Source organism: Daphnia magna, linkage group LG7 (genome assembly GCF_020631705.1).
Source record: "Daphnia magna isolate NIES linkage group LG7, ASM2063170v1.1, whole genome shotgun sequence".
Taxonomy (NCBI): Eukaryota; Metazoa; Arthropoda; class Branchiopoda; order Diplostraca; family Daphniidae; genus Daphnia; species Daphnia magna.
Genome location: NC_059188.1, coordinates 6,976,303 through 6,993,555, shown reverse-complemented (window position 1 = coordinate 6,993,555; position 17,253 = coordinate 6,976,303). Strand labels below are relative to the sequence as shown.

The following is a 17,253-nucleotide window of genomic DNA, read 5'->3' as shown; positions in this document are numbered from 1 at the left end:
CGAAAAAATATTTGGATAGAAAAAATCCCATGGGGGTTGGACGCAAGGGGATAGACGAGCCAGGCACTTGTGGGAGTCGGGGAATTGGTGTGAACGAAAAGAAAAATCATAACTCCCGAACGGTACCGTTGCTAGCGCTGACATTCATACTGCCGGAATCAGCGTGAGCCAACGCATCGAACGGTTCACAACCCGTCATGATTAAAAAATCTAAAAAATACAAGAAGGAAAGAAGGTCAGCTGGGGGTCAAGTAATTAACCAGCGCCTCACTGCTCCATTTTCCAAGAAAACGAAAGAAAAGTTTACAAACAGAAACGCCATTCTCGGCAGCGGATCGTCGCACGCACCTGCAATAGCCACCGATGAACGCGGCTCGTTTTCACCATAATTTTTTTTCACAATTCTAGATTTAATTTACACGAAGGTATAGTGCTATGCACTTCTTGTTTACACGAAGGTATAGTGCTATGCACTTCTTGTACGCCAAAAAAAAAAAACCATACATGAGGAAAAAAAAAGAGGAGGAAAGATAAGGGGGAGGCAAGGGGGAGGGACAAGGGGGAGGGACGAGGAGGGAAAGAAGCTGCAGCCAGACCAAAACCGGGTTCCGGAGAAATTCGGCGGAAAAAAGGCGGCAAAATTCCTAAGAACCGTTTATAAAATTCCGGGAAACGGGCCTTTTTCCGCTGAAATTTTAACGCACTGTCGCCATGTTTGACCTTGAATAACTTTTGTACGTGAACTCGGATCGCCCTACGAATGGGAAAATGACATATGAAGCCGGGCAGGAGCAGCTGGACCGTAAAATCCGCGTGAAAATCGGACATGCCGAAACCGGCCGAGTCAGCTACCGTAAGGAGCGGTCGCACGGCTCCTCATCGGGTACCGCTGGATAGAGCGCAATCACGCGATCGCAGCTGTCGAAAAGTTTTCGCGATCCGACGCACCGTTCAGCCGCTATGAATTTTTGAAAATTAATTCCGAACGCGGGTGCGCTTTTGACGTCGAATTCTTAGAATTGGCAGGTAGAGGCCCATCATCATTTTTCGAGCTTTAAAAATCGTTTGCGGCCGAACGGTGTATCCGATCACGGCGGGACCTTGGCCATCGGAACGAGCTCAACGAGCCGCATCCAATGAAACTGGTTTCGTGATCATTCGTGACCGAAAAAATATTTGGATAGAAAAAATCCCATGGGGGTTGGACGCCATGGGATAGAGGAACCAGGCACTTGTGGGAGTCGGGGAATTGGTCTGAACGGGCAAAAAAAATCATAACTCCCGAACGGTACCGTTGCTAGCGCTGACATTCATACTGACGGAATCAGCGTGAGCCAACGCATCGAACGGTGCCAAACCCGTCATGATTAAAAAATATAAACAATTCAAGAAGGAAAGAAGGTCAGTGGGGGGTCAAGCAATTAACCAGGGCCTCACTGCTCCATTTTCCAAGAAAACCAAAGAAAAATTTACAAACATGCACGCCAATGTCGGCAGCGGATCGTCGCACTCACCTGCAATAGCCACCGATGAACGCGGCTCGTTTTCACCATAATTTTTTTTCACAATTCTAGATTTAATTTACACGAAGGTATAGTGCTATGCACGTCTTGTACTTGAGTTTCTGCTGAACGGAATCAAAACTTGGAGGAGGGCGGATAATATGGCAGAGCTTTCTGAAAACTTTGGGGTCGAATAAATAATAAAATAAACAATTAAAGGACGGGGAAATGGCAGGGTTAACAATTATTTGTATATAAAATTAACTAACAGACCTATCCCGACTCCCGAGAGTATTTAAATTCTTCCTTGGCAAAATGTTACGAATGTCTTTGTCTTTTTTCTTTTTTCTTTTTTTAAGATTTAGATTTAGGGAATGCCTAATGAATCAAAGAGATTAAGAAAGAGAGAGAGAGAGGGGGAAAGAGAGAAGTCGAGGAGGTCAGACGACCCAAGAAACGGGAACCCATTGGGCTTGGGTGTCCAGTTTACGCCGTCGACAGGTCGCCATTGACGATAACGTCGTCAAAGAGGTGGCCGTAATGAACGTGCGGCTTGAATTCGCCAGTCCTCAATGTTTTCAATGCCTGCATCATAAAAAGAGAATTAGAAGAGCATCATCATTAGGAAACGAAATGACTCGCCTGATGATGCGGATTCAGGATGTAAGTGTAACCGAGTTCGATAATTTCCTTGATACTTCGATTGGCCGTCCCGTACAAGTTCCCCTTGTATTCACCGAATTCTACAAAAAGGCCATCGTCGATATCGCGTTCAATCTGCTGTCGATTGAGGAAATGATAGTCGACTCCGTCCGCTTCGCCCGGTTTCGGCAATCGTGAAGTATCTTCGAAATAGACAAACATTTTTTAATTGTTCGTTTTGAATATTTTCGCACGTGGAATTACATGGGATGGTGGTTGTCGGGGTCAAGTGCGATGAGGCGCCGTTTTACCTCGTTGCGTCCAACACCCGGCGGGCCGATGAGGACAATCGGCCAAGGAACAGCTGGGTAGGGCATCAGACGGGCCACTTCTTCGTAAGTGACAATTTCTTGTCGATCGAAATCTTCATTCTCTGCCAGAGCGTACATGACTTTTTGAGTGGGGCTGCTCTTTTCGCTTTTGAAAGAGCCAATTGAACGTGCTGGACTGCAACCTATTTTTTTTTGTTTAATTCAACAGGGGGAGCAAACAGCCAGTAACCGAAAAACACACAAAGAAAACGAATCAGCAGCCGAGAAAAACAAAAAATATTCAAGGAAACAGAAAAATATAATCCCTAGTTAAACAAGGAATGTATCGATCTCGATCCAAACATCAAAGGGTATTGATTTCTATTGGAGCAGAAAGAGGGAGGCGGATCCAAGAGGCAACATCAATAAAACTGTTATGATGGCAAACATAAAAGAGGTCGCTGGGATTCAATACGACACCAAAAGCGTTCCTCCACACAGGGATTCTTTAGAGTTTTTTAATTGATAATAAAAATCATAGGCAGGAACGAATATGAAAACTGGCGGACGGCCATAATCACTAAATGTACATGCAATTGGTATTTTTCGGAGAATTTGTAAATGGCTACAAAGAGAGCGAAAATAAATTTACAAAAAAAAGCCAGACTCACCTTGTTGATCGCTGTTATTGTTAGCCGAGTGAGCCCTCTCATAAGCGATGCGCTTCTCCTGCAGCATGCGGCTAGGAATTAATCCAGCGCGCATCTGTTTATCGTCTTCATGCCTCGCTTGCCACCTATTAAAACATGAAATTGTGGCCCATTTAATGGACAGCTAAATGAGTTGACTGTCGGTTGTTTTACCAGTAAGGATCGTCCTGACTAACGATATATGAATAATGTCTCCTCTTCGAAAATCGAGCCCGGCTTCCTTACACGGCTTCAGGAGAAACAAATTATTAGAACCACGAGCGTATTGAAAGGACATTTTATAATTGATTATTATTCGCTTACAATGTATCGATCAAGGGCAGCCGTGAAATCAAAAAGTGCTCGAACTCTGACGCGGTTCTCCCTAGATGGCCTTTGGCTTTCACTCGGCATCAATTTTTCCACTGAATCGAATTCTGTCCACGTAACGACTCCCGCAGACGTCGAACCGATTTTATTATCCAAGAGTTTCACCTTCGAATCACCAAATGGCGTCCGTCGCAAAATTCCCGTAACGCCCGTCCTCTCCATCACCGGACCCAAAAAATCCAATCAACATTACGACACCCTTCATTATCGGTATTTCCTAATAATCTAATTCAATTGCCGAATAGAAGTGAACTTTAATTTACATGCAACAAGACACGGAACTTTGGTATTTCCATCGGACATTGTTGTCCAGCCATCGGCAAAGGCCATTGACTCGTCCAGCCTTTTAACTTCCGTATTGAACTCGCCAAGTCAAAGTCCGTCGGAGGCGGTGATGAGTTCGGCCGCCAGCAGCCCACCAATAATCCAGTTCAGCCATCCAGCAGCGATTTTCAATCAGTTCGTCGTGTCGCTCGTCGATCACAGCGTTTTGAAGTTGTGCCAAGATGGTGACGCTGGCGCCTTGTCCCGATACCTCAGCCTCCACCACGACAAAGTTTCAGCCAGAAATTTAAATGCCACAGATCAAACGGGAAAAGTAAATCATTAAATTCGTGGTTTCACATAGTTGAACGTCAGTGTTTTATTCTTTGCTGTTTATCAGTCAGGTTTGTTGCATGCGGCAATGACAGGAAATGTGGCCATCGCCCGTCTTTTAATCAAATTACCTGGCCTTGAAGTCAATTTGGCTGATAACGAGGGTAACACTGCCCTTCACCTGGCCTCACAAGCAGATATACTCACTAATGATGAAATGAATCACTGAAATCTAAAAGCGATTGCATAACAGGTCACGCAGATGTCGTTAGTCTACTGACATTGTGTCCAAATTTATCCATCGACATACGTAACAACGCCGGCCTTACTGTAACAAATTCTATACCTCGTTTGTTTTCCAAACGTTGTGATGTCAGATGTAAATTGAATTCATTTTCATTTGTTTTATAAAGGCTTTAATGAAAGCTGCTTTGCAAGGCCGAGTTCGATGCACTCGGCTGCTTCTATTGGCCGGAGCTTCGCCCGTCCTGAGAGATTTCGGCCGGGGATTATGTTCGGTGGAATGGGCCCGTCTGACGGGCCGTACTAAATGCGCTGAAATTATCGACAAGTACATGGAAAAGATGCAACTGAATCCCGGACTGGGATTGAAAACGTTTCATCACGGTGGAGTTGTAGCCTCTTCTGAGCCAAGCCTCCAGCAATTCTCTAAACGCTCATCGCTCGTCCTCCTCCCATCGGGCAAAACCAAAGACTCTTGGGTAATTCGTTTAAATTGAAAAGAGAATTTGCATTTGATTTTCAAACGAATGCACTTTCCACAGGTTAAAAATACGCTGAAAAAAGCCATTCGAATTGTAAGCGGTGGAGGATCGGATCAAAATGGAAACAGTAAAGGATCGACGTTTAGCATTGCGTCTCAATTGACGGGCAGTGGAGTCATGGGCGCCAGTGTTTTATTGCCCGGCGATCCGTCTCGAAGATCTTCCATGCCCGTCTTGCCTACAAATAACTCGGGCGGAGCTGCTGGTTTTGTTGCCGAACTGTTTGATCGACATCGTTCACAAGGTCGTTCGCAATCGCATCATCCGCCGACTTCTTTCAACGTGCCCAGGATTCAAGTCTCTTACTGGAACAATACGGTAGGAGGCAACATCCCTCCACCGCCGTCCAGCACACCGAAAATTATACCGGGCGAAATGAGACCGCAAACGAGTAGCCGCAACCGGCAACGTTCAAAGAGTTCAACTCGATCCTGAAATGTTTTTAATGGGAAGGTAAATCTTGAAAATTGAAAAACAGATGATTGTGAGTAAAATGTGTTGAAAATATGTAATGTGATGGATGTCCATAAACCAAAAACAAAAAGCGACAAAGAACTATGGATGTGACAAATTAAAATGGTTTAGGAGGTACCTACAAGGATTTATTGAGAAAAATTCATGTGATTAAGCACCGGAAAAATAAGCTTTTGTATGATACGAACTCTCTGTGGGTTTCCAAGTAAATTTTCACTTTTATTGATACATTTTCTCTGTTTGTTGGCATCGTTAACTGTTGAGATGTTGGCTGCGTCGTTAATCGAATCTCTACAACAGGATAAGTAAATGGAGTAGGTTACAATACTAATATACACGTTGTTTATTGTGCAGGGGAAAATTCAGTCAAATAGTTCTCTGTGGAAAAGTGAGGGGGAACAGCGAAAAAAAACGTCATCCAAACATCATGGCAGATTTCGACATTGCCAGACTTCAAGAATTCTGCTGTGGTCGTGGTCTACTCCGCAGCACCAGAGTAATAGAATACTATTCTCTGATAGAAGTATTCTAATAGAGTATTCTATTACTCTGGCAGCACCGTCGCACCGGTCGCACCGTAAAAGATGTTCACTTAGCGCTCGGCCCCGGTGCCCGGTGCAAATATGGGTTGACTGGCCAGCTAACAACGGAACGTGCTGGAACAGTGACACAGAAAATGTATTATTTTTCACTTTTTTTCCAGCATCATGCCAGCACTTTTCGTTATTAAGCTCATCAAGGTCAACCCATATTTGCACCGGGGCAGAGTCCTAGGTCTTTTAGATTGCTTAGTCAGAGTCATAGATTAGAATTAGATAGATTATATTGTAATTGTAGCCTAATCTATTACTCTGGCTTAGTTATTACGTAATTATGATATAAATTTGCGTATACTACAAAGCGAATTTTTTACCTAAATCAAACTGGCAACGCAGAATGTTTACATGTGCATTTCGTGCGAAATAGATTGCCAACCGCCCAAAAATATCCGGGAAACGGGGCGGTGGTCGTTTCACTTCATGTTTGTGCACGGCTAGCAAAACCAGGATATTACTCTTTCTTCAATACCAGATCTTCTTTCTCGTGTAAACGGTTCCACTCTCCCGTGTAATTGCGTAGGATAGTCGTAGTTTGGAGTTTGGACGTATTGGAAGACTAATTGTGTCTTGGTCAGATCAAATCAAATCTCAACGAAGTTGAAAAGACGGAAGTAATTGAAGTTACAAATACGCCAGAGGCATTGGCTGCATGCTTGCAAGGTAAGATTCTTCGTTGACTTGCTCCTGCTTTGCTATTTGGCATTGATATGGGCAGTTCGATCGATTCTTAAATTGGGGATGGACGATACGGCTGTTGCCTATCTCGAAATAGCAAAGATACTTTTAGAGGAAGTTCCATTAACTAAGGCCCTTGGATTCCCTGACGTGTGGCGTTAGGCGTTACGTCAGTAAAAACCATGTACTTAGCCAGCAGTTGCGAGGAGAGCAGCAATGGATGAAGAGTGAGTCATGAAGGAGTAAAGGAGGAGGCGCGGCTCACATAAAGCCCTGTCGTAAATTGTGTGCCCATACTGGCTGCTGCACGAGGAAGAATCGGCACAAAATTTTCCCTGAGCAGCTCCTCCTCCATTCCCCCTTAATGACATAAGGGTTCGTAATTACAATACAAGTGACATTTATCAACTTTTTTGTTTTTTTTTGTAGTATCTACAAGTTGTAAGAAGATGGCAGAGGCTGAACAGCTGAAATCAGAACAGCATTTGTTATTTAATGGGAAGAAATTGGTTTGCAACAATCAGCGTTTAAATCCATACGTTGACGGGATGTATGGCGGATATTGGAGGCGCATGGGATATCCTAGTAAACCCCGTGACCCGCTGGAAGAATGGAAAATGATCGAAGTAGAACAAAAAGAAGCCAAAATAAGAAGAATTAAAAATGAAGACTGCCTTGATGGGTGGAAAGATGTGGCCGAGAAGCTCATTATCTTCTATCACAACAATATCCTACGGGTTTACGGTTATGAGGAGGACGTGGCCAATGGATGGAGGTTTTTATTTTATTTATTTATTTATTTATATTCACATTAATGGCTAAGGAATGAGCAGTATAAAATAAAGACAATCTCATTTTTTATTTGTGGTCCAGGTATTTTGCTCTGGAACCGTACAGGGCCACTTTATACGAATATTGCAATGGCAAGTACGATGGAGGCATGCCAAATGAATCACAAGTTCTTTATCAAATTACCAACGGAATCTTCTTTCTGCATGGCCAAGGATTTGTACATGGCGATTTGAATCCATTAAACGTCGTAATTGCTGCCCAGTCCCGTCCTGTGCGCATGAAAATTTCAGATTTTGGATTGAGCAAATTCAGTTATAGCAAACAGCTGTCTGAAATAGAAGACATTTCCTCTAAAGTGAAACTCTGCCTGAGAAAGTATTGGACACAGTCAGAGGAAACAGACTCCCTGGAAGGCATCGAAGACCCCACCGAAGATGTCATTGCAGCTGGATGCATTTTGTTTTATTATCTAAAGCGTGGCGAACACCTTTTTGGTAATGACTTTGAGTCAATCTTGATAAACCTCAAGGAAAAGAATCCAGTCAATTTAGAAAGTAAGTTTGCATACATTCGCCGTATTTACGATTCTAAATTGTCTTTTTTTGTTCATTGAGATTTGGGTAAAAATCATTTTGCGTACGAGCCCATCAAAAATATGATTATTCCCCCAGGAAAAGGATTCAGTTGGTTGCACATAGCAAATGAGAAATTTAAAGAAGCCCTTTCACGCAAGTCAAGAATTTCCGTTTCGTGTATAGTCTAAGTAATCATTTTCTAAAATGTAATTAATTTTTTGATTAAATTTGCAGTCCAAGTCAACACCAGCAAACTACTTGGTAGTGTAACTTTTGGACAAGTGTTCGAGGGGAAATTTAACGGCGATCCCGTTGCAGTCAAAACAATGACGACGACAACAGCTGAAAAAGAAATTATTCAAAGAGAAATGAATACGCACATAGAATTGAATCACGTCAACGTAGTGAAACTCTTGGACGTCGCTGATTCGGCCAACAATAGATTCACGTAAACTGTCCATCTAATTTCATTTCCAAATTTATTTGAATTAAACAATTTGTTGAAACCTCTGGACAGGCATCAGGTTTTGGAATTGTGTGGCGGGACATTGGCAGATTATTGCCAAAAGAAATACAGCGGACCGGAATTGCCACCAGACGAATTGGTCCTTTATCAAATCGCCAATGGATTGCATTACATCCACTCGAGAGGTTTTGTGCATCGCGATATTAAACCGGAAAACATCCTCATTTCAATGACGACGCCCGTTCAGATGAAAGTCTCTGGTTTGTCGTTTGTTAAGAAAACTCGGGACGATATTTTTTCGCAGAGTAAAATCAGAGGAACTCTTCTCTGGATGGCACCTGAGAGACTTAAAATTTTAACTGACAATGAAAACATGCCAGTCGATCTGCCAGATGGAACAATCAAAAGTGACACGTTTTCATCCGGATGTGTATTTTTCTATTTCCTGACGCGTGGCACACATCCATTTGGGAAAAATCAAGTCTCTGCCCCTGCCAATATTTCGAAAAACAACCCGGAGGAACTCGACAGTTACAAGAAACGTAAGCCATTCCACTAGTTATTTCTTTACGTCATTTAATGCAGCAAAGATTTCACTCTTTTTCTAAAATGTACTTAATTAAAATGTTTGAAAAAGATTTGGCGGCAGACGACGTAAACGGAAGAATCCTTGCTCGTTTGATTGAGGATATGATTCAATTTGAAGAAAAAGAAAGAATCGGATTGCCTGAGGTCATAAAACAACTAGCCGCTGTATTGTACGGGATGGGTAAAAACTCAATCGTTTCATTTGAAAATGAATTGATTATAACGATTCTTTTATTTCCTTTTTTTTAGACAAAATCAAATGTCAATTGAACCTCGCTGATGTGTCGTTTGATAGGGATTACAGAATCCGTTCCCACCCCACTGAGCCGATTCTTGCATGTGCCAATGAGAAAAAGTTAATATTTTACACTGCCGAAAATTTGGCTATTCCGTTTTCCAATTGGAGACAGAAAGGCACATGTCTACCTTTAAACTTCGGTGGAAAGAGAGTTCTGTCACTTGAGTGGAATGTAAGTCAATAATGGACTGACTTTTTATCCCTGATTTCGTACGGAAACATAGTCCCCTAAAAACATCTGTATTTGATCGGGTTGTTACGGATAAATGTATAACGAAATCACGGACAGACAGAAATAATTTATCCGTACAACTAAGAGAAAATATAACGTGAAATCTTGAATTAGATTAACGGGACACGACTAGCTGCTGGATTTAATGAAGGTACTGTCGTCGTATGGAGTTACCCAGAGTGCAAAATCCTCTTTCAAAAGAAAGCGGGAATTTTTACTGAAATAAATTGGAATCCAACCAGGCCCAACTTATTTGCTATTTTTCTTTGGGTAAGTTACAATGTCAATTTTGATTGGCCCATCAACAAACTTGGGTTCATCTTCATGTCAGTTATCTGTCCTTTACTTTATTTATTTATTTTTTGCGAAATGCTTAAAATTTACTTGAAGACGCCATTCAAAAAGAGTTGAAGTTTATTGGATATTTTAATTAACATCGTCGCTATTCTGATTACGTCAAAAAGAAACTGTTACAGTCAAAGCATTTAGATCTGATGTTTTAAATTAACGATTCATTCCTCAAATTCAAAATTGAATTCTCCATTTACATAAAGTGAACGTGCGGAGATGTCAGTTCAGCAAAGTCAAAACTGCGCCTTTTAATGCCCATAATTCGTCAATTTATTTTTACGTTTGGCCAATTTATTTTCTTTTTCTTCACCATTCTTCATCCAGTACAATAGTAAAGTTTTCGTATGTGATTCATCCAATGTCGACGTGATCACCACAATTGACATTGAAGGCGTTATGACTGTGAAGTGGATCTCTGAAAATCGAATCGCCGTCTCTTCTTCTGGTGGAAAGATCGAAATTTTTGAAATGGAGGAAAACAATTTGACAACAACTCGACTCGTGAAAGAATTCACACATGGAATGAGTTGTCGTCATCTGGAGTGGAATGAAAGGACCCAATATTTGGCCAGTGGTGGTGATCAGGAGATCAATGTAAATAATTTGTTTATTGACGTAATGGAATGAAATTGAGGAAATTGAATTTGGTTTTTCTATTCGATTTTTCTTTTTTCTTCTTGGTAGATTTGGTCTACACACCACGACAGGCCAATTTATAGCCTGAAGTTTCTTCTACAGGACGGCTGGAAAAAATTTGCTTGGCGCTTGTGCACAGGAAATGGGGAAGAAAAGGGCGGAATCGAAATGGCAAGGAAATCAGCCAAAAACTTCGCTTTTGCTTAGTAAGTCCTTTAAAACTTAAATTCTAGTTCTACCAAATTGTTTGTTTGACTGAAGGCTTTTTTAAAGAGCGTGTCTATTCTTTTCAACGCGAATCACCCGATGAATCGTTGCGACTGAATTAAAAACTATTAGCCACAGGGGCGGGGATTTGAACACATTTTTTTCTGAAATTAGTAAATGCAACTTGAAGTTTAACGAACGCAGTGTCATTCGACAGCGGATGCCAAGCGAAAGGCATACAGGAAAATAAACGAAAGGAAAAAGTCTAACGAATGAATTGGCGAATCCAATGCGTTTCCCTGTTAGTCCTGTAAAGGAACCTGACAGACTTTCCAGCTGGTCTACCATCTGCCAAAGTTAAATATCAACAAAGAAAAAGAAGCAGCTCAAGGAGGGGAAATGTCCGCAATTAAAAAGGAGTACGTACGAGGGGATAGGCATTTTTTAATAAAAGAAAAAAAAAAATGCTTTGTGAATTGGTGTAAAATCCATGTCCGATGTTTTTGTTTTCAGTTCCGGTATCCTCTGATGGGTTTCTTTTTGTCATTTAGTGTTTCGATGAAAGGCATTTTTATTTGGAATCCTCTGGAAAGCGAACAACAGACGCGATGTCTTTCCGATGATACAGACATAGAAACGCTCGCCTTTTCATCAGACGGTCGATTTCTTGCAGCCGTAAGCCATGGGACATTAATGATTTGGTCAACGGAGGTGAGAAAAAACTATTAAGAAAATCATTGTTTTAGCCATGAGTTAACATAATCAAATAATGCTTCACGCTTAAAGTTAAAAAAATTCTTTTAACTTTAAACAAAATTTTATTTTCTCTTCCACTTTATGCTTTTCAGGACTGGGTACAAATATACAAAATCAACAGGTATATGGAATATGAACCAAGGAATAGATCATTTTTCACCTCAAAATCTTCAAACCTTTACGAGAATAAACTTATAGTCGATTATATCGAAGGGGTAAGTGATATCTGCTTAGATCCACGGATTTCAAATAATTCAACCTGACGATTATTTTACTATTTTACCATGTCACACAATTTATGCTCGTGCGAACCATTTTCTTTCAATGTAGACCAGCAGCTTATTTGAATTCGCATTCGAAGAAAGTAACATTTCTGATTCGACCATTGAAATATCAACAAAAACCGATGACGAGGACGACGATGAAGACGTGGACGCCAATAGCGAAGACGTTAGTCCTCCAAAACGCCTAAAGGGGTCATTCCTCTAAATAGAAACTAGTGAAAAACAAGATGTCCTGCAAAAGACAACCATTTAATATTTTCGAAATAAAACATGCTTCAATGATATTTTTATCCAAATGTACTGGGGCCCTTCAAACTACGTGTTGGATTTTTGCATTCTGATTGTTTTCACTGCATCGTACGTCTAGATTTGATTTGATTTTCATTTAGAGGTGAAAGAATCTCACCGATTGCAAGACAAGGAAAATTTCACAAGTATTGCGATTGGTGGTAACTTACGTGTTCGATCTCCATCAGCAAATTGCAGTTTTTTTCGTATTTTCTACGACCTACGAGATGCTTTTTCTTTTCTTGCCTTCTAGATGTTATGTCACATTGAAATTGTTTAATAACGTAAAAAAAGGAAAAAAAAAAACCTTGTCGAATCAGCAAACCCTGCCAATTTGTTCCATAAAAAACCATTTTCTCTCACCAAGGGCAAAAGCAGACAGACTGAAAAAAATAATTTTCACTTCTTTATGTATAAACTGTCACACAGCCATTGGTATTTTCTGGAATGTAAAGCAGAATAATCGCCATTTTACCATAAATCTGGATCGTCTTGAATCTGGACGTGCCGGCGGAACTGGGCCTGGATGTTTTCGGGTAGGGAACTCATTTCTGCCATGTTCCGGAACAGACCAGGTGGCAAGAAACCAATCAAAAGCGGAGCGTGTTGCTCCAAGATTCTTCTTCTTTCCTCTGCGATCGCTTCGTCCTCGGCCTGTTGACGCAATTTTTCCATGCGTCGTTCTTCCTCCTTCTCGGCCAATTCCAATTTCTTCAGCTGGCGTCGCTCTGCGAGTAAGGCCGCCTGTTCTTTCTGCAATTGCGTGAGATCCTTGTGTCTTCGTTCAGCGGCCTCTCGTTCAGCCTTTTCCTCCAACGCACCTTGCTCCAGCATCTATCAAGAAAATTCGAAAAGTATATCAATCCCATGTTTGCTAGAAATTAGAAAATCGTCAGTATGTTTACCCATAAAGGTTCGTTAAGTTCTTCTTCTTTCTGCGCTTTCTTCTTAAGCTCGAGCTGGCGCAATTGTTCAGCCATATCTTCATTCCATTTGATTCGTTGGGCTCGAGTCATCTTCTCTAATTCTTCAGCTTTTTTCTTCTCCAGTTCTTCCTTCTCTTCACAACCGTATTCGATCCATAACTCTTCTCTTTCACGACGCCGGCGCTATGTTTATTTGATTGAAGAAAAAAAATTTGAAAAATGTCATTTCTCACGTGTTTATGATGTAGGGGAGAGTGGGGGCAATTGATACACTTTTTGGTTTTTTGTATTTCTTGAAAAAAAAACTAAAAAGTTTAATATAAAAATTATATAGAATTGTAGCCTATTATCTCAGCTACTAAACGATATTTTTTTTATGAGAAAAGATTTATTATAATAGTAGTAAATTGTAAAAAACTGAGGTCGCTTCGAGTGTTTCAATTGCCATGGTAGCAGGGCAATTGAAACGGTGTGTCGACGCAATTGCAACGTGGGTTTTCCCATAAGGAAGCTTCTTCATACCCACATAAAATGAAAATCACGATATCTCAGCAGCCACAACTGCTAGTGTGATCAAATTTTACCATTAGGTACAATGCGACTTACAGATTTTTAAAATATGCTTAAAGTAGATCGTAATTTAGTTTAAAATATTAAAATAATTAAATTTAAAAAAAAACCATTAAGCAACATGCTTTTTTAAATAAATCCCAAACAGCGAATACAAGTATTATAGTTGTGTTAACATGATGATTTACATTTGTTTAAATGAATTACGTCAAATACTTGCAAAAAAACTGCAACCACTCGCAGACAGGGAATATAAACAAAGTGTTTCAATTGCCCTGCAATAGGGTCATCGTTACATTTAATTATTTAAAATTATTTAAGAGTGCAGGGAAAAATTAAATGACATTAAATTGTAGAAAAATGAATTGCAAATCATCTGAAACTAATTTTATTACTAAAATGTAGCGTTTTAGGGGTTAAAACAAAAAAATTGAAAACGCAAATTTAACAGACGGAGAACAAAAAACAGTTTTTTCGAGATATCTTAAAAAGTTTTGAATAAAAAAACTCGTAAATTTTTCTAAACTTGTAAACCCCCTCATTCTATTAACCCTAATTTTTTCAAGAAAATTTCTCTTATACGGCGAGAGAAACAATTTTTGTTTCAATTGCCCTGTGTCTCAATTGCCCCCACTCTCCTCTACCTCCTCGACTTCTAAAGCCTTTTGAAGCCGATGGCGGATGGAAGCAAGTTTCTCGGCTTTCTCTTTCCTTTCTTGCTGCTGCATTTGACTCAAGCGACGTCGTTGGAGTTGGCATTCTTCAATTAATCTATCTTCCTCCATTTCAATAAACTTCTGGATGGCTTTCCATTGATTCTGCAATCTGATACAATGATCTAATTCTTCTGCTAGGCGACGCTTCTTTCGCTCTCGATCTTCTCGTTCCCTGGAATTTAAAATGTTTCGCTTTAAGACAACTCCTTTTAAAAACAGTAGATTTCTCCTACTGTTGCAAGGATTTCTCTCACTTAAGCAACTCAAGGAAGAAAAATGTCCGGAATTGAAAAGGAGTTTGTGCGAGGATGTTGTCTGTTGTTTGCTGTTTGTTCCTGTATTCTCTGACGGTTTCTCGTATCTATACCCACATAGCAACGGGTAATCTTCAAGACATCCCAAGGATTTCCGGTAGTCCAAAAGACATCCCGGACTAAAAAAAGATGTCCTTAGGATGTCTTGTTAGGGATATTTTGGTACAAGGACATGCCTGACAAAAAAAAGATGGCTTTAAGATGTCCCGTCAGGCCTATTTTTGGGACAAGACAAAAGAAGACTAAAAATGGATGGCTTAAAGACGTCCTGCCGGGGATACTTTAGGACAAGGGCATGCCAGACCAAAAAAAGATATCTTTTGGATGTCTTGTCGGGGATACTTTGGGACAGGGACATGACTGAAAAAAAAAAGATGTCTTTAAGATGTCCCGTCAGGCCTACTATTGGGGAAAGACAAAAAAAGACTAGAAAAGGATGTCTTTAAGATGTCCTGCCGGGAATACTTTAGGACAAGGGCATGCCAGACCAAAAAAAGATGTCTTTTGGATGTCTTGTCGGGGATACTTTGGGACAGGGACATGACTGACAAAAAAAAAGATGTCTTTAAGATGTCCCGTCAGGCCTACTATTGGGACACTTATGGACAAAGCAAATTATGACTTTATGAAGATGTCTTTAAGATGCCCTGTAAGGGATACTTATGGACAAAGCAATTTAGGACTATATAGAGATGCCTTTAAGATGTCCTCTAAGGGATAGTTATGGACAAAGCAATTTAGGACTGTATAGAGATGTCTTTAAGATGTCCTATAAGGGATACTTATGGCCAAAGCAATTTATGACTATATGAAGATGTCTTTAAGATGTCCTGTATGGGATACTTATGGACAAAGCAATTTAGGACTATATATAGAGATGCCTTCAAGATGTCCTCTAAGGGATAGTTATGGACAAAGCAATTTAGGACTATATAGAGATGTCTTTAAGATGTCCTATAAGGGACACGTATGGAGAAAGCAATTAAGGACAATATAAAGATGTCCTTAAGATGTCCTGTAAGGAATACTTATGGACAAAGAAATTAAGGACAATATAAAGATGTCTTTAAGATGTACTATAAGAGATAATTATGGACGAATCAATTGAGAACTATATAGAGATGTCGAGAAGACGAGGGGATAGGCATTTTTTAATTAAAAAAAAAAAAAAAACGCTTTGTGAATTGGTGTAAAATCCATGTCCGATGTTTTTGTTTTCAGTTCCGGTACTCTCTGATGGGTTTCTTTTTGTCATTTAGTGCATCGAGAGGCAAAGGCGTTTTTATTTGGAATCCTCTGGAAAACGGACAACAGCCGCGACCTCTTTTCGAAGATACAGACATAGAAACGGTCGCCTTTTCATCGGAAGGTCGATTTCTTGTTGCCGGGGGCAATAAGAAATTAATGATTTGGTCAGCGGAGGTGAGAAAAAACTATTAAGAAAATCATTGTTTTAGCCATAATGTTACGTACGTTAACGTGCATGTAACGTCGTAGCAGAGATGAGATGAGGAGGATGAAAAAATAATGACAATGAAATATGACTTGAGGTATAGAACACTTTATTTCTGTGTAGATGTGGTGGGGGAGACAATTTTACCGACGTGGTAGAGAGAGAGAGAGACTAGGGGTACCTTTTACTTCGATACTGGATTTTACACTAAAAAATAAAAAGGGGGCAAGGGCTTCTTAACGTTAACATAAATTTAAAGGGCCCTTGCCACCTACAATCCTGCCCGTGAGGGCAGCACCGTAGGTGACAGCGGGCCCACCTGTCCACAGGTACAAACAACGTTAAAGGAAACAAAAAAAAACACAGTATCTGCCATTTCTGGTAACAGAAAAAAGGGAACAAAAACAAACAAAAAAAACAACACAGTTTTCAGGAAGACAAAATTACTACCCCCAAGAAACGCCACGTCGACGTTCAATTTTCTTTCGGCAGGAGCCTCTTGTAGGAGCTCCGAGGGCCACAGAGGATCTGGTGATGGTCTCCCACCTTGCAGAGGTTGCAGCACCGAGGATGCGGGCAATCGGCCAGGGTGTTATGGCCAGCAACAGAGGCGGGCAAAAAACACCCGAAGCAGCGATGCTGCGTGAAAAGAAGCTCCAGGCGATCTTGATTGGTGGGAGTCATAAACTCCTCACATTCCGCAATCTTCAACGTGCAGCGGTAAGATCCCGGCTTCTCCAAATGCTCGGGCAAGAAACAGCGGATGGTCGGGGTGTGACGGGGAACAACGTACTTCGGGGCGTCGGGAATTGGAACCGTTACGTGGACGTTTTCGGTTACATCCTTTTCCCGAATCTTGCGCAGCAGGTCTCCAACAAATCCACTCACCATTTTCTCCCTCTCAGCTCGGTAGTGGACCTGGACGTTGACGAGATCCTCAGCTCCCCGAGCGATTTCTTCGTTCAGGCGAAGCACCACGCGCTGATGGGCGTAAATGACGTCCACAGCTTCCTTTCGGGCTTGAACCAACTGAAGTTGGTTTTCCTTTAAATTCCGCACGCACTCTTCTTCCTTTTCACGGGACTCCTTCAATTTGTTTTTGGTGGATGCGGCGGATTCGGCTGGATTTTGGGCCAT

General features: G+C 40.9%; 4 protein-coding genes across 6 annotated transcripts; 2 read left to right on the top strand and 2 right to left on the bottom strand.

Moving 5' to 3' along the window:
• Nucleotides 1-1,988: 1,988 nt before the first annotated feature.
• On the bottom strand, nucleotides 1,989-2,366 carry LOC123466535 (protein PALS2-like). The gene is made up of 2 exons (XM_045176716.1): nucleotides 2,145-2,366; nucleotides 1,989-2,087 (listed from the first exon to the last, which is right to left on the bottom strand). Exons 1-2 carry the CDS (start codon nucleotides 2,364-2,366, stop codon nucleotides 1,989-1,991), a joined length of 321 nt encoding a protein of 106 aa, XP_045032651.1.
• Nucleotides 2,367-3,469: 1,103 nt separating this feature from the next.
• On the top strand, nucleotides 3,470-5,459 carry LOC123474500. The gene is made up of 6 exons (XM_045176715.1): nucleotides 3,470-3,744; nucleotides 3,808-4,132; nucleotides 4,199-4,328; nucleotides 4,385-4,461; nucleotides 4,545-4,853; nucleotides 4,917-5,459. Exons 1-6 carry the CDS (start codon nucleotides 3,470-3,472, stop codon nucleotides 5,349-5,351), a joined length of 1,551 nt encoding a protein of 516 aa, XP_045032650.1. The 3' UTR covers nucleotides 5,352-5,459.
• Nucleotides 5,460-6,282: 823 nt separating this feature from the next.
• Nucleotides 6,283-12,133, top strand: LOC116935392. Of its 3 annotated transcripts, XM_045176501.1 has the most exons (15): nucleotides 6,283-6,649; nucleotides 6,827-6,891; nucleotides 7,094-7,439; nucleotides 7,538-8,010; nucleotides 8,071-8,184; nucleotides 8,266-8,479; nucleotides 8,549-9,039; nucleotides 9,135-9,266; nucleotides 9,335-9,555; nucleotides 9,730-9,885; nucleotides 10,291-10,560; nucleotides 10,651-10,808; nucleotides 11,361-11,520; nucleotides 11,658-11,780; nucleotides 11,896-12,133. In XM_045176501.1, exons 1-15 carry the CDS (start codon nucleotides 6,639-6,641, stop codon nucleotides 12,052-12,054), a joined length of 3,093 nt encoding a protein of 1,030 aa, XP_045032436.1. In that variant the 5' UTR covers nucleotides 6,283-6,638; the 3' UTR covers nucleotides 12,055-12,133. The 3 variants fall into 3 exon arrangements, with proteins under 3 accessions (XP_045032436.1, XP_045032437.1, XP_045032438.1); XM_045176502.1 differs by lacking the exon at nucleotides 6,827-6,891 and having other exon boundaries at nucleotides 6,320-6,649; XM_045176503.1 differs by lacking the exons at nucleotides 6,283-6,649; nucleotides 6,827-6,891 and having other exon boundaries at nucleotides 7,364-7,439; nucleotides 7,538-7,591; nucleotides 7,669-8,010.
• A 458-nt stretch (nucleotides 12,134-12,591) lies between these two features.
• LOC123474499 (meiosis-specific nuclear structural protein 1-like) lies at nucleotides 12,592-17,253 on the bottom strand. The gene is made up of 5 exons (XM_045176714.1): nucleotides 16,663-17,253; nucleotides 14,604-14,710; nucleotides 14,278-14,521; nucleotides 13,043-13,246; nucleotides 12,592-12,971 (listed from the first exon to the last, which is right to left on the bottom strand). The coding sequence occupies exons 1-5, from the start codon at nucleotides 17,251-17,253 to the stop codon at nucleotides 12,609-12,611; spliced, it is 1,509 nt and encodes a 502-aa protein (XP_045032649.1). The 3' UTR covers nucleotides 12,592-12,608.